Raw genomic sequence first — 15,719 nt, 5'->3', positions numbered from 1 at the left:
ACACACCACACAACAAGCAACACAACACACAATACCACACACAACAACACACCACACACCACACACAACACACCACACACCACAGAACACACAAAACACACAACACACAACGCAACACAACACACAACACATTACATCAACACACAACACAACACACAACACACCACACACACACACACACACACACACACACAAACCAACACACACACACACACTCAAACACAACACACAACACGAAACACACACACAACACAACACACAGCACACACCACACCACACACCACACACAACACAACACACAACACACAACATGACATCAACACACAACACACCACGCAACACACCACACAACACACAAAACACAACACAACACACAACACCACAACACACAACACACCACACACAACAACACACCACACAACACACACACAACACACAACATACAACATACAACACAACACAACACACAACACAACACACACAAAACCACACACCACACAACACAACAAACAAAACACAACACACAACAAGCAACACAACACACAACACAACACCCAAACCAACACACACACACACACCCAAACCAACACACACACCCAAACCAACACACACACACACACACTCAAACACAACACACAACACGAAACACACACACACCCAAACCAACACACAACACAACACACAACACACACAACATACAACACAAGACACAACACAAACACACAACACAACACAACACACACAAAACCACACACCACACACAACACAACAAACAAAACACAACACACACAACACACACCACACAACACAACACACAACAAGCAACACAAGCCTCATCAAACAGTTTGGGGTTCCCACGTGAATTGAATTGAATTTTTTCTAGTTTCAGAGAGCACAACACATCCCTCACCCAATATTTATAAGATGGGGGAGCTGCCATCTTCCAGTTCTGTAGTATTAGCCGTCTAGCTAAAAGAGTTGTATAAGCAACAGTGTCCGACTGGATTCTTGATAGGGGGGTACCCATGGGCAGTACTCCAAAAAGGGCTGTAAGGGGAGACGGATCTATAACAGTGTCATATATATCAGAGAAACATTTAAATATTAATTCCCAGAAACCTGACAGTTTATGACAGCCCCAAAACATATGCTACAGTGTGGCTGGTTCCACCTTACATCTGACACAGGTAGGATCAAAATCAGAGAATATTCTTCCAAGTTTGGCCCCCGACCAGTGGATACGGTGAACCACCTTGAATTGAATGAGGCTGTGTCTAGTGCTAAAAGAGGACGAGTGCACCCTGTGCAGCACAGATTCCCAGGCGTCTTCCCCAAGTTCCTCCCCCAAATCCTTTTCCCATCGAGTCTTTAAAGGCACCAAAGAAGGGTTCTGTAAGTCATGAATGATTGCATATACATCTGAAATTGCGCCCCTAGGAAGCTTGTTCAGCTCCAAGATGCTCTCTATAGCTGTATTCGCAGGCCTATTGGGAAATCCAGGTGTATTAGCCCTGACAAAGTTTCTAGTCTGGAGATAGCGGAAAAAGTGGGATTGGGGGAGATTGAACTTTTCCTGCAGCTGAGAAAAAGAGGCAAATGTACCATCAAATAATAATTGGGCTAGCGAGGAAAGGCCTAGTGAGTGCCAAATGCCAAAAGCCCCATCATTCAAAGATGGAGGAAATAAAATGTTCTGATTGATTGGGCCTGATAGAGAAAAGCCTCGGAGGTTGGATTTGCAGTGGTCTGATACTCCTTCCATTTCAATATTATCGCTTGCACAGTGCTCCTTGGGATGTTTAAAGCTTGGGAAATCTTTTTGTATCCAAATCCGGCTTTAAACTTCTTCACAACAGTATCTCGGACCTGTCTGGTGTGTTCCTTGTTCTTCATGATGCTCTCTGCGCTTTTAACGGACCTCTGAGACTATCACAGTGCAGGTGCATTTATACGGAGACTTGATTACACACAGGTGGATTGTATTTATCATCATTAGTCATTTAGGTCAACATTGGATCATTCAGAGATCCCCACTGAACTTCTGGAGAGAGTTTTCTGCACTGAAAGTAAAGGGGATGAATAATTTTGCACGCCCAATTTTTCAGTTTTTGATTTGTTAAAAAAGTTTGAAATATCCAATAAATGTCGTTCCACTTCATGATTGTCTCCCACTTGTTGTTGATTCTTCACAAAAAAATACAGTTTTATATCTTTATGTTTGAAGCCTGAAATGTGGCAAAAGGTCGCAAAGTTCAAGGGGGCCGAATACTTTCGCAAGGCACTGTACATATGGATTTATTAATGTAGATATGTGGTAGTGGTGGAGTAGGGGCCTGAGGGCACACAGTGTGTTGTGAAATCTGTGAATGTATTGTAATGTTTTTAAAATTGTATAGACTGGCTTAATTTTGCTGGACCCCAGGAAGAGTAGCTGCTGTTTTGGCAGCAGCTAATGGGGATCCATAATAAATACAAATACAAATGATTTATTATCCAAATGTTGAAAGTGAGTGGGCGATGGAGAAACAAAATGGTGCAGTTTGAGGCCATGTGGCGGAGTGATGATGCACTGGAGATGGGGGTGTGAGTAGGTGGGTCTGGGCAGGGGTGATGTTGTGGATGTTTGTATGCTTCTGTATGTTGTCGTTTGTATGTGTATGTTTCGTAATTATTTTTTATCATAAATAAAATATATATTTGTTTAAATAATTGTAATGCCCATCCGTGTTCCAAAAATTAACAGACACAAATCTTACCCCTCTCACACCCTTCATTCAATTTGAATGTATGCTAGTGCTTTGTAAGCCTATTTATCATTTGATACATTGTTCAAATATTGAATCTTATCTAAATGACTAATCAACTAAAACACATACATGAATGTAATGAAACTTTATGAATAATTCTAGGTCAGATTCTATTGGCTTGGTTCTAAGGACCTAAGTGGTTTACCTGTAGGATGTTGTTTCGCTCATCCTCAGAGAGCTGTTTCATGGTGCCCTGTCTCATGTGTTCCTTGACAAAGCTGTCATACTCATCCTGAGCCCTCCTCACCTCCTCAGTGCGATGCTGCAAGTACTCAGGGGTCTTCCCAAAGTCCTAGAGAGGGGATGGGAAAATAGTTATGTTGGGCTCCTCTTCAGTTCAGTTCAAATAGGTTGAGTGTCTTTGTGCAATAAGCATATAAGTATCTTTCTTTGAATAGCAATCAAAATCTTGGACAAATCACTACCTGCTTGACAGACAAAGAAAAAACACTATTTGCATATGTAATGATAAGTTCACCTTTTTCTTGATGTACTTTGGGAGTAGTCCTGAATTTTCCAGGAGCTGTTTGTCTCCAGTTTTAGTGTCGGCATAGATAGGCTGTGGCTTTTTTGGCACTGCCATGATGTTCTCAAAGGCGTTTGTCTTTACAAAGTCCTTTTTGGTGTGAATGCCCATAAGTGGGTTGTCTGCTTTGGCAGGTATTTGTGGTTTTTTGAAAGTCTCATCATCCAAATATGAAAATGGTTGCTCTAAGGGTATAACAACATAGACACAGAGTTAGGAAATGACCTCCAAACAAAGTGATATTGAGATGTAATCTCATCCTATTGCTTACTTTCAGGAAGTTTGGGTTCCTTGGAGTGCTTGAGCAGATATTTCTCTGGAGAGGGCAAGTCTACTTTTACTTGTCCCATAGTCTTGTTGGTAGGCTTATTCAGCATTTTCTCATGCTTAACTTGTGCCCTAAACTTTGACATATACCTTGACAATGGAATAAAAAAGACAAGATTGATAGATTATTACAGGACATGGCATGAGTCAGAAGAATGTGCAGTCTTTTTCACTGTGCAGGTTGTGGCAACAAAGTATCTCTATACATTCCCAATACACAGAAACATAGGCTACATAAATATATGTGGCTAGCTGGGTACAGTAAAAATGCCATCGGCTGTGTACGGTGCAAATAAGTTTAGCTAGCTACAATGTAGCCTACATACAGTTACATTGTTAGCTAGCTACGTTTGCTAGCTATAGGCAGTCATACCTTGGTGGTTTCTCTATTTTAACCTCCTCCCTTGGAATAAGGTTGTAAATACTTTCTGTTGGATACATAGTGGTCGACATATTTCTGGAATATGCACTTTTTTTCTGAGAAGCAAATAATAGCTAGCTAGTCACCTCTAGCCGGCTCTACATTCAAATGTCTGGAATGTTTTGTTTGACAAGTTCCCTGGGCAACTGTCACGGTTTGATTGCGACATCAGCATCAACGTGTTTCAATCTAAGGGAGCGTTTGTAAATTCGCTCTGGCTGTCTACTCCGATGTCAGAGCACTCCCGTCTGAGCGTGGCAGAGCGCAGGATAACTGACCATCAACATGCTTTGAATATGGCCGGTGTCATTAAACGTCGGGGAAAAAAGCGTAATTAAATTGTTGCCAGAAGCACAGTTACAGTCACCAACGCTCTGGATAACATGAAAACCCCCTAACCAGCTCTGCTGGGCGAGTAAAATGGTCAGACTGAGGTGTTCTCTCATGTTTTTCTGGAAGTTACTAGCAAGCTAGCTAACTTTAGCCAGTCGTGCTTGACTGCCGTTGTGAGCCTAGAACGCTCGGTTCAACCCTACTCCCCTGCCAGAGCGTCCATTGTGCGCTCTGAACTCAGAGCGAAACGCTCTGAATTTACGAACGCCTAGAGCGCACTCTGAGCGCCCTGCTGCTACATTGTAATGCCCCTGAAATGGCGAATAGAAGACAGTATTACTACCACAGTGTAATATCTTTGTTTCTTTCATCCATATATAGGCCTTGTTACTGATTGATTACTACATTGTATCTTCATTTAATAAGTTTAATAGGATGGTGCATCGAAAATAGAAACAAGTGGCCTGTCTAATCGTAGAGCAATTTGTCTGTTTTGTTTTGCCTTATTTTACATGTAGTACGGTAAGCGCGAAATAAAGTTTGTCCATTTACTTTGCTGTACAATATGTCGATGTTCAACAAGCCAATGTGACTGAATTGATAGATTAACCAAGCAGCTCTTTCGTAGTTCTCAACGTAGACTTTGATCTGAAGCCATTCTTGTGATTATTGTGACTTTGCCATTGTAATTGTTTGTAAGCGTGTGTAGTCTAAAATTAATTTATGATCGTATGCTATCCATTTGTTTTTTTGTATGCTGTTCTTTGTATGCCATTTTAATATTTGAGAATTAACCAATGCTATTAGGCCACTCTTGGCCATGATTACAGACACCTGTGTGTCTTTTAACACTATATAAACGAGTCATCCCGCAGTGTTTGTGATTATACTCTGATGAAGAAAGCTTGGATATTACATTTTTGCATCTGAGCTCCTAGAGTGTGCGGCTCCCCTTTATTTTCAAGTTTTCTACTCCGCTAGCCAGCACCACGCCTAAATAGGTGTGCGTTTCTTTTTCTCCTAGATTGTCTGTTTTTGTTTGCCTTATCTTACATGTAGTACGGTAATCGCGAAATAAAGTTTGTCCATTTACTTTGCTGTAGAGTATGTCGACGTTCAACAAGCCAATGTGGCTGAATTTGGTCCATCAGCTCTTTCTCTAGTACAAGAATGGCTAGCTAAAGTACTGTAAAATATTATCCAGGTAGACTATAACATTTAAATAAAATAATTATTGACTGATGCATGATTCGTTCACCCTGTGTTCCGTCGCTAAGCATTTTAACTGATGTCAAAGACATTATCTTAACTGTAATGTTTCTGTTTGTGTGTATGTCTTCTGTCCTCTCCAGGCCAGCAGTCCGAGAACTTCCAAGCAAACAGATGGTTGACTATGATGAGGAGACACAACGTGCTCTTTGTGTAAGTTGGAAAGGAGTCTCCACACAAGGAAGGGGCTCCGGATGTTTCTTCGAATCAGAGCATAGCTTCCAAGAGCAGAGTGAGAGGTATCACAATATATATTACAATATGTAGCAATACAATATGTATTAGAAGTTGTTTTGGTCAAATTAAATCAGTGATATTTATGTTAACTAAAATGTCTATGTCTGCAGCTAGCAAGCTACTCAGCTCTCCTCAGGCACAGGGCCTAACCTCTGGGGCTATAGGGGAGATGGGAATCATGATCTCAATATATGTAATAATACACACCATAGAAAATTATTAGGAATGATTTTGATGTAGATTGATGTTGATGACATCGCCTATGGTGTGGAATTAGGAACTACAGTTTTCCTGGTCAAGAAGAAAATCAAGGCCCTATAATCAATTATTACATCACTAACAGATTAATTTGATAGTAAATTATGTCAAATGTTAAGGAATTCAGTGCTTGAAATCATGGTAGCATTCATATTCTCCCAGTGTGTTGATGGACATTTGATAACGATTAAAAGACACATTTTTACCCCAGTCAATTTCAAGTAGTTTATTTACCATTCTGAGGTGTTTAGAAATATGTACATTAGAATTATTGTTTTTTTGCTCTCACATATAGTACAGTCGTGGCCAAAAGTTTTGAGAATGACACAAAAATGAATTTCCACAAAGTTTGCTACTTCAGTGTCTTTAGATATTTTTGTCAGATGTTACTATGGAATACTGAAGTATAATTACAAGCATTTCATAAGTGTCAAAGGCTTTTATTGACAATTACATGAAGTTGATGCAAAGAGTCAATATTTGCAGTGTTGACTCTTCTTTTTCAAGACCTCTACAATCCGCCCTGGCATGCTGTCAATTAACTTCTGGGCCACATCCTGACTGATGGCAGCCCATTCTTGCATAATCAATGCTTGGAGTTTGTCAGAATTTGTCGGGTTTTGTTTGTCCACCCGCCTCTTGAGGATTGACCACAAGTTCTCAATGGGATTAAGGTTTGGGGAGTTTCCTAGCCATGGACCCAAAATATCGATGTTTTGTTGCCCGAGCCACTTATCACTTTTGCCTTGTGGCAAGGTGCTCCATCATGCTGGAAATGGCATTGTTCGTCACCAAACTGTTCCTGGATGGTTGGGAGAAGTTGCTCTCGAAGGATGTGTCGGGACCATTCTTTATTCATGGCTGTGTTCTTAGGCAAAATTGTGAGTGAGCTCACTCCCTTGGCTGAGAAGCAACCCCACACGAATGGTCTCAGGATGCTTTACTGTTGGCATGACACACCTTGTCTTCTATGGACAAGATTTTTTCCGGATGCCCCAAAAAATCGGAAAGGGGATGCATCAGAGAAAATGACTCTACCCCAGTCCTCAGCAGTCCAATCCCTGTACCTTTTGCAGTATATCCACTCCACAAATGTATTGTTAAAACCTCTTTGGGCTACAGGGCAGTATTTTCACTTCCGGATGAAAAGCGTGCCCAAAGTAAACTGCCTTTTTCTCAGGCCCAGAATCTAGGATATGCATATAATTTGTATATTTAAATAGAGCACACTCTAAAGTTTCTAAAACTGTTAAAATCATGTCTGAGTATAACAACTTTTTTGGCAGGCGAAACCCACAAGACAAATCATCCAGGATTTTTTTTTTTTGAGATCACTTTGTTTTCAATTGGTTTTCTATTGGGAACTAGATTTGAGGCACCTGGTTGCAGTTCCTATGGCTTCCACTAGATGTCAACAGTTTTTAGAAATTGGTTGATGTTTTTCCTTTGAGAAATGAAGAAGTAGCCCTTACCTTTCTGAGTGTAAAGCCAGGTGTACTTTTTTTTTTGGTGCGCGTGACCTGGAACTCGCTCCACATTCATTTTATCCGCAATTGAACACAGTATACTCCGTCTTAAATTTTATCGATTATTTACGTTTTAGGGTAGGTGAGACGCTAACTTCCACCAGGCCAACATCCGGTGAAATTGCAGAGAGCTAACATTCTAAATACCCCATTTATTATAGTAAACATTCTTGTAAATACATGTATCTTACATCATTTAAAAGATGAACGTCTTATTAATCCAGCCGCTGTGTCAGATTTCAAAAAGCTGTTACTGTGAAAGCAAACATGCTATTTTCTGAGGACGGCGCCACGCACACAAGTTTTACTAGCATTTTCAAACCAAGCATTAGCGTCATGAAAGTAAAAAATAACAATAAAATAAATTGCGTACCATTGAAGATCTTCCTCTGGTGGCAATGCCAAGTGTCCTAACTACACTGTGAATGTTCGTTTTGTTTGATAAAATCAATTTTTATAGCCTAACACAAAACATTTGTAAACCGCATTTGTAAACCGCTCCGTCTCATTCAACTTTGGAAGATGCGTTCGTGGTAATTACACACACTAAACAAACGTTTATCCAGTCATGGTTGGTTTCATTGCAATCCTCTGGTTGTTACTAACACAACCATACTTGATGGTTCTTTTCTCGAGACATATTGACCGAAACAAACCGATTTGAAGACACCAATCAATGACATCATTGCGCACCAATGGTAGGACCGGTCTATCGTTGATTGACTGTATTTTGGCCCAATGACCACTGATCATCTTGAAATCTAGCTTGGAAGATAGCCAATGAGCTGAGGTAAACGGCAATATGTAATGGTTATACGTTTGAAGACCAGCCTTTGTCGTAAACTCTGGCGTAAAAGAGGTTCATTCACCATTTCAAATCCTACTTGATGGAGCCACGGGTGTTACGCATAGCAGTACATATTCAATAGCATTTTCAACAAGTTTATATATTTAAAATATGGCGAATAAATCAGGAAAAGCTCAAACAAAGTCTAGGTATACAGATTTAACCCAAATTATAGAGGAAATAGATAGATGCGTTGTCAGGCGTGTGAAGGACGGTGCCGGGGCATGGACCACAAAAAATGTCTCCATTCCAGCTGCTGTGAAGGACTACAACAAGAGCATGGGAGGTGTGGACCTGTCATATGCGCTGATAGGATACTGCAATGTTCTCCACAAGACCATGAAATGGTACAAGACATTTTTCTATCATTTCATTGACATTGCTGTGGTGAATGCCATCATCCTCCAGAAGGAAATGGCTAAGAGTTGTGGACAGCCCCCCATCTCACAGCTAGCCTTCAGGGAGCTGCTCATCCAGGAGCTTGCTAGCTACAGCAAGTCCACTGTAGCACCTTCTGTCCCCTCTACCTCTGTCCCTTCTGCTCCAACCAGTGGTGTTCACCTGCCCAGATTCATCTATGCAGGCATGAATGTGCCTCAGGGCAAAAAAGGCACAGTAGGGATACGTCGTTGTGCCCTTTGTCACAGGAAATGCCCCATCACCAGCACCACCTGTTCAGTAAGCCTTTGCTTTACAGCAGAAAGAGACTGCTATGGGCCATGGCACCAGCAGCACAATATTGTGTAGAGGACTGAGGGTCTTCACAATATTGTAAATAGAAAATATGTTAAGTTACCCTTGTTAATTGTTATTATTATATATATATTTTTTAAAAATATTGTGTATATATGTGTGTTAGAATAGCATTTATGTACAGTGCCTTGCGAAAGTATTCGGCCCCCTTGAACTTTGCGACCTTTTGCCACATTTCAGGCTTCAAACATAAAGATATAAAACTGTATTTTTTTGTGAAGAATCAACAACAAGTGGGACACAATCATGAAGTGGAACGACATTTATTGGATATTTCAAACTTTTTTAACAAATCAAAAACTGAAAAATTGGGCATGCAAAATTATTCAGCCCCTTTACTTTCAGTGCAGCAAACTATCTCCAGAAGTTCAGTGAGGATCTCTGAATGATCCAATGTTGACCTAAATGACTAATGATGATAAATACAATCCACCTGTGTGTAATCAAGTCTCCGTATAAATGTGTTTGTGTAATGCTGACACTGTGTGATAGAGATTAGAATATAAATACATGTTCAAATGTGTGTTTGGGTTGGTAGTGATTACACGATTGTGTTTGCATGCTTGTGTGTGTGTGTCCTAGCTGTGATTTGTTTTGGATGGCTCCGGGCCAAGTCTGCCCAGGATTAATTGGCCTCCTTTGAGGAATTAAATCCTGGCCTGCCAATGGCCACTAATCCCTGCTCCCTTAGGAAGGAAGGACCTACCTACCTACCTACTTACTTACTTACTTAAAGTACATAGGACTGTCTGTCTAAGTGAGGCTGGTTTCTGCCTGTCTGTTTTAGCACAGGATTAGTGCTGTAACAACGGCGCGACAAAGCCTCACATTTGGTAGGCATTCATTATTTTGAGTTTGGGTGGAAACTGGATGAGCCATAACTGGGGCGACTCTCTCATTCTATGTAATGGCCATGGCTGTAACAGAACCATTCTATAAAATGTTGTGTGGCAGTGCTACTGAAAAGCCCTCGCAGTCTGCTCTCTGAAAGGTGAATGAGCTGACTGTTTATTCAGGATGGCTGTTGTGTGTGTGTGTGTGTGTGTGTGTATAGAGTAGCACAGTGATGGATGGGGGTATGTGTGGCACAGTTGTGTGTGTGTGTTTGAGTGTATGGGGGCTTGCCTTATCGCAGCTGGGGTGTGCACATCTGAGATGTGGAGTGGCACAGTGACGCACAACATGCTTTGTCTTAGCTGGGCTGTGTAGTTGTCTACTGTGTGTGTGTGACTGTATGTGTCCTGTGTGTATGCATGTCATCTCAGATGTGAGGCTGCCCAGTGCTGGACCTCCTCTGATTCAGTTGTCAGCTCTAATTTGTAAAGGTTTCATTAACTGTGACCGTCAGGGGCCCATGTTGCCTCCATAGTCGCACACTGTTTGCATAAAAATAGAGATGACACTCCAAAAACACCGCGTCACATTGCCTTTTATTCATACCATGTCAAGTCACATCAAAAAGAAGGAATGCATGTATCTTGGATGCATCTTGACTATAGACCTTTTTTTTTGTTACTCTAATCTACTATTTAATTGGCATAATGTTTGATATGATATGTGGGGGTTTCCTTGGTCAAGGTCACAAGGTAAGAAAAACTCCTGGCCCTATATGATAAGGGTAGAGGGATAATCTGCACTATAGGAAAATATTACACCTTTATGTTCCTGTGTCTTTTAAGTAGGGGCTGGATGTCAAATATGAAGCCCTATGGGTCGAATTGGGACAAGTGAGCATGGATTGCAGTCCTGCTCCTCGCTGAAACGCATGTATACTTCTCTTTCCCCACCGAAGACCAGGGTTCAATCCGTAAAAATAAATTCTCACACCTGTCTGATTTTTGCAGTGGAAGGATTGCAATCATCCTTTATTGAGATATCTCCGTGACCTTTTTTAGAGTAAAAATCTCCTCTTCCTCTCCCCACAGCGAGGTGTCTGTGTCGTCCATCATCAATTTCCAGTGTCAGTATTTGGCATTATAATATGCTCCACTATATGGCAGCTGAAAAAGTTAGATCCTTTTCTTTTGTGTATTATAAAGTCACTCAGATGAATTATACAATAATCCTAACACAACGGAAGTCCCGGAGTTCTGGTCCCCAGGCCCGTGCAAGCCTACCTCATGGCTGCCATGCCTGGTGCTGCTGCCTGAGGACTCTCTCTACTCTCTCTCACAATAACACCCCTCTGTACAATATCCTGTGTAGCTACTCTCTGATGCCCAGTAGTATTCCCCTGCTTGTCACCAGTATAACAAAGCCATGTCTCTATGTGGACAGTATAGCAGTGGTGGGCCGTCAGGGCCAGCAAGGCCTTCTCTGCTGGCCTAAACATCATCAGAATATATATATTTTTTAAATATATTTTCCCACAAATATGTATTAACTTATTCCCCAGAGTAAGAGTTATACTCTTAATTTCATAGCTTTCCTCTTGGTTGCACTGCTTCCAGCCCCAGGTTGAGATTTGGAGGGCTGGTCTTTATGTTAGATCTTTTATCCAATCATATTCAGCCATCATGTGTTGCCAGGGGTCTAAAAAGCCTGTCACGGGCGGGAAAGGGGTTCGTTCGCCACTTTCAAAGTTCCAACTACGAGCGCTATCAATGGCTCACAGGCTCCGAGAAGCACTGCAAACTGTACTGCTGGGAATGCCTATTATTTGCAAGTGATAGATTTGGTGTTTGGAGCCACACTGGCTTTGCAAACTTGAGTTGTCTAACCAAGGCAGCAATGAGACACGGCTGGGCACTTACAAGCAATGGTGCTTTTGAAAACTTTTGGGGACACCCGAGTGGATCTACAGCTCAACGAACAAGCGCGCAGGGCAATGGGAGCTGCACAATGAAAAGGTATTGTACTCTTCCCCTGCAATTCTATGAATGAAAATGTCAATTTCAAGGTGACGCAACGCCTGGTTTTATACTGCGTTTCTGTCTAAATGTATAGTGTCTAGAGCCATGGCATCATAATGATGGTAATAAGAGGTGGATTAATTCGGGTGGGACTGTGTAGGACCTCACTGAAGGCCCAGCCCCCAGGCCCACGGCACGCCACTGCAGTATAGACAGCATACCAGCTGTTGATATACAGATCTCTGTGAATGACGTCAAGCAATACATTCAATGTGTCGACCCACAAAAATCTTATGGTCCGGATGGTGTCAGCAGCAAGGCAATTCAGGTATGCGCAGACCAGCTTGTATTACTGTTCCAGAAGCTGTTCCAGCTGTCACTGAACAGTGAGATAATTCCAGACTTATGGAAGAAGTCGCTGATTGTCCCAATACCTAAAAACAACATGCCAAAATAAAATAACGATTTACACCCTGTGGCCCTGACATCTGAACATATGAAATGTTTAGAAAAAATAATGAAGAAAAATATATATTTCTTTGGCCTCTCATCCCAATTAGACTCAAACCAATTTGCCTACCGTGCCTCCAGGGATGTAGATGATGCATTACTGGTCATACTGAACAATATCTACAAACATTTAAAAAAGGCAAATAGCCTAGTTGAAAATTGTATTAATTGTTTTCAGTATTGCATTGAACACCATCCAATGCCACCTACTGGTAGATAAGCTGGTGAATTTGGTTGTCAACTCTCTATTGATTAAGTGGATGAATAGCTTCCTTGTGAACCGTACTCAACAAGTGAAGTTCAACTCCTCCATCTCTACATCTAGAACAGTGAATACAGGAGCCCCTAAAGGTTGCGCACTTTCACCCATGCTGTGCACACTGTACACAAATGATTGTCAAGCCTCTGACGCACCCCACACATTTTTTAAATATGCAGATGACATTGCTGTTGTGGGTTTCCTCCACACAGACCAAGCCTCTCAAGGTTTTGATAGAGCAACTTCAAAATTCGTCCACTGTTGGGCAGATAATGTTTATTTTAAAAAAAAAGTTAAGAAAATAAAAGACATGGAAATTGATTTCAGAAGGAACAAAACTCCACTACCCCCTACGAAGACCAATGGGGAATCCGTCGATAGAGTGACCACATATAAGTACCTGGGAATCGAAATAGACCCTTAAACTGAAATTCAATGACTGTGCCTTTGCAAAGATAAAGAAATTGCAACAGATATTTTTTTTTAATGCAAACTGAACCATTTTAATGTGGAACACCATATCTTACAAATGTTCTATAAATCTGTCCTACAGAGTGTGCTGTCCTTTGGTCTGATATGGTGTTGAACACTGAGCTGTAGTCAATGAACACATTCTCAAATAGTTGATCCTTTTGTCCAGGTGGGTAAGGGCGCTGTGGAGTGTGATTATATCATCTGTGGAGGCGGTATGCGAATTGGAGTCTAGGGTTTCGGGCATGATAGTGTTGATATGAGCCATGACCAGCCTATCAAAGGACTTCATGGCTACCGACGTGCGTGCAACGGGGCGGTAATCACTTAGGCAGGTTACCTTCGCTTTCTTGGGCACAGGGACTACAGTCATGGCCAAAGGTTTTGAGAATGACACAAATATACATTTTCACAAAGTCTGCTGCCTCAATTTGTATGATGGCAATTTCCATATACTCCAGAATGTTATTATGAAGAGTGATCAAATGAAATGCAATTAATTGCAAAATCCCTCTTTGCCATGCAAATGAACTGAATCACCCCAAAACATTTCCACTGCATTTCAACACTGCCACAAAAGGACCAGCTGACATCATGTCAGTGATTCTCTCGTTAACACAGGTGTCAGTGTTGATGAGGACAAGGCTGGAGATCACTCTGTCATGCTGATTGAGTTTGACTAACAGCCTGGAAGCTTCAAAAGGAGGGTGGTGCTTGGAATCATTGTTCTTCCTCTGTTAAACATGGTTACCTGCAAGGAAACACGTGCCGTCATTATTGCTTTGCACAAAAAGGGCTTTACAGGCAAGGATATTGCTGCCAGTAAGATTGCACCTAAATCAACCATATATCGGATCACTAAGAACTTCAAGGAGAGCGGTTCAATTGTTGTGAAGAAGGTTTCAGGGTGCCCAAGAAAGCGAGCGCCAGGACTGTCTCCTAAAGTTGATTTAGCTACGGAATGGGGGCACTACCAGTACAGAGCTTGCTCAAGAATGGCAGCAGGCAGGTGTGAGTGCATCTGCACGCACAGTGAGGCGAAGACTTTTGGAGGATGGCCTGGTGTCAAGAAGGGCAGCAAAGATGCCAATTCTCTCCAGGAAAAACATCAGGGACAGACTGATATTCTGCAAAAGGTACAGGGATTGGACTGCAGAGAATTGGAGTAGAGTCATTTTCTCGGATGAATCCCCTTTCCGACTGTTTGGGGCATCCGGAAAAAAGCTTGTCCGGAGGAGACAAGTTGAGAGCACTGCCATCAGTCCTGTGTCATGCCAACAGTAAAGAATCCTGAGACCATTCATGTGTGGGGTTGCTTCTCAGCCAAGGGAGTGGGCTCACTCACAATTTTGCCTAAGAACACAGCCATGAATAAAGAATGGTACCAACACATCCTCCTAGAGCAACTTCTCCCAACCATCCAGGAACAGTTTGGTGAAGAACAATGCCTTTTACAGCATGATGGAGCACCTTGCCATAAGGCAAAAGTGATAAGTAAGTGGCTCGGGGAACAAAACATCGATATTTTGGGTTCATGGCCAGGAAACTCCACAGACCTTAATCCCAATGGGAACTTGTGGTCAATCCTCAAGAGGCAAACAGAAACCCCAAAATTCTGACAAACTCCAAGCATATTTATATTCATAGTATATGCAAATTGCCATCATACAAACAGATGCAGAAGACTTTGTGAAAATGTATATTTGTGTAATTCTCAAAACCTTTGGCCACGACTGTACAAGAATGGGCTGCCATCAGTGTGGCCCAGAAGTTAATTGACAGCATGCCAGGGCGGATTGCAGAGCTCTTGATATAGAAGGGTCAATACTGCAAATATTGACTCTTTGCATCAACTTCATGTAATTGTCAATAAAAGCATTTGACACTTATGAAATGCTTGTAATTATACTTCAGTATTCCATAGTAACATCTGACAAAAATATCCAAAGACACTGAAGCAGCAGACTTAAACAAATATATATTTGTGTCATTCTCCAATCTTTTGGCCATGGTGGTTTGTTTGAAACATGTAGGAATTACAGACTCGGTCAGGGAGAGGTTGAAAATGTCAGTGAGGGTACAAGGGGAAAGAGACTTCTTCAAAATCAAATTAGAACAGATATGGCGACTCTTTTATTCCATGCTCTGTATAGTGGAGCTGCATAAGTGTTGCTCTCCACTTTTTCAGGACATCCCTGCCTGCCAAACCCTGCCCTAACCCGGACGATGCTGGGCCAATTGTGCGCCGCCCCATGGGTCTCCCGGTCACGGACGGCTGCAACAGAACCTCTAGTGGCACAGCTAGCACTGCGATGTGCCTTAG

At 41.8% G+C, this 15,719-nt stretch overlaps 1 protein-coding gene across 1 annotated transcript; it reads right to left on the bottom strand.

Annotated features, from left to right (window-relative positions):
* Positions 1-2,952: 2,952 nt before the first annotated feature.
* Positions 2,953-4,163, bottom strand: LOC139401783 (enkurin-like; the record flags this gene model as incomplete). Its single annotated transcript, XM_071145756.1, has 4 exons — positions 4,034-4,163; positions 3,605-3,750; positions 3,286-3,518; positions 2,953-3,099 (listed from the first exon to the last, which is right to left on the bottom strand). Coding segments are annotated over exons 1-4 (606 nt in total), but the record flags the coding sequence as incomplete, so codon positions are not given.
* Between the last annotated feature and the right edge of the window lie 11,556 nt (positions 4,164-15,719).

The sequence above is a fragment of the Oncorhynchus clarkii genome, unplaced genomic scaffold (genome assembly GCF_045791955.1).
Source record: "Oncorhynchus clarkii lewisi isolate Uvic-CL-2024 unplaced genomic scaffold, UVic_Ocla_1.0 unplaced_contig_7563_pilon_pilon, whole genome shotgun sequence".
Taxonomy (NCBI): Eukaryota; Metazoa; Chordata; class Actinopteri; order Salmoniformes; family Salmonidae; genus Oncorhynchus; species Oncorhynchus clarkii.
This window is presented reverse-complemented; position numbering and strand designations above follow the sequence as displayed.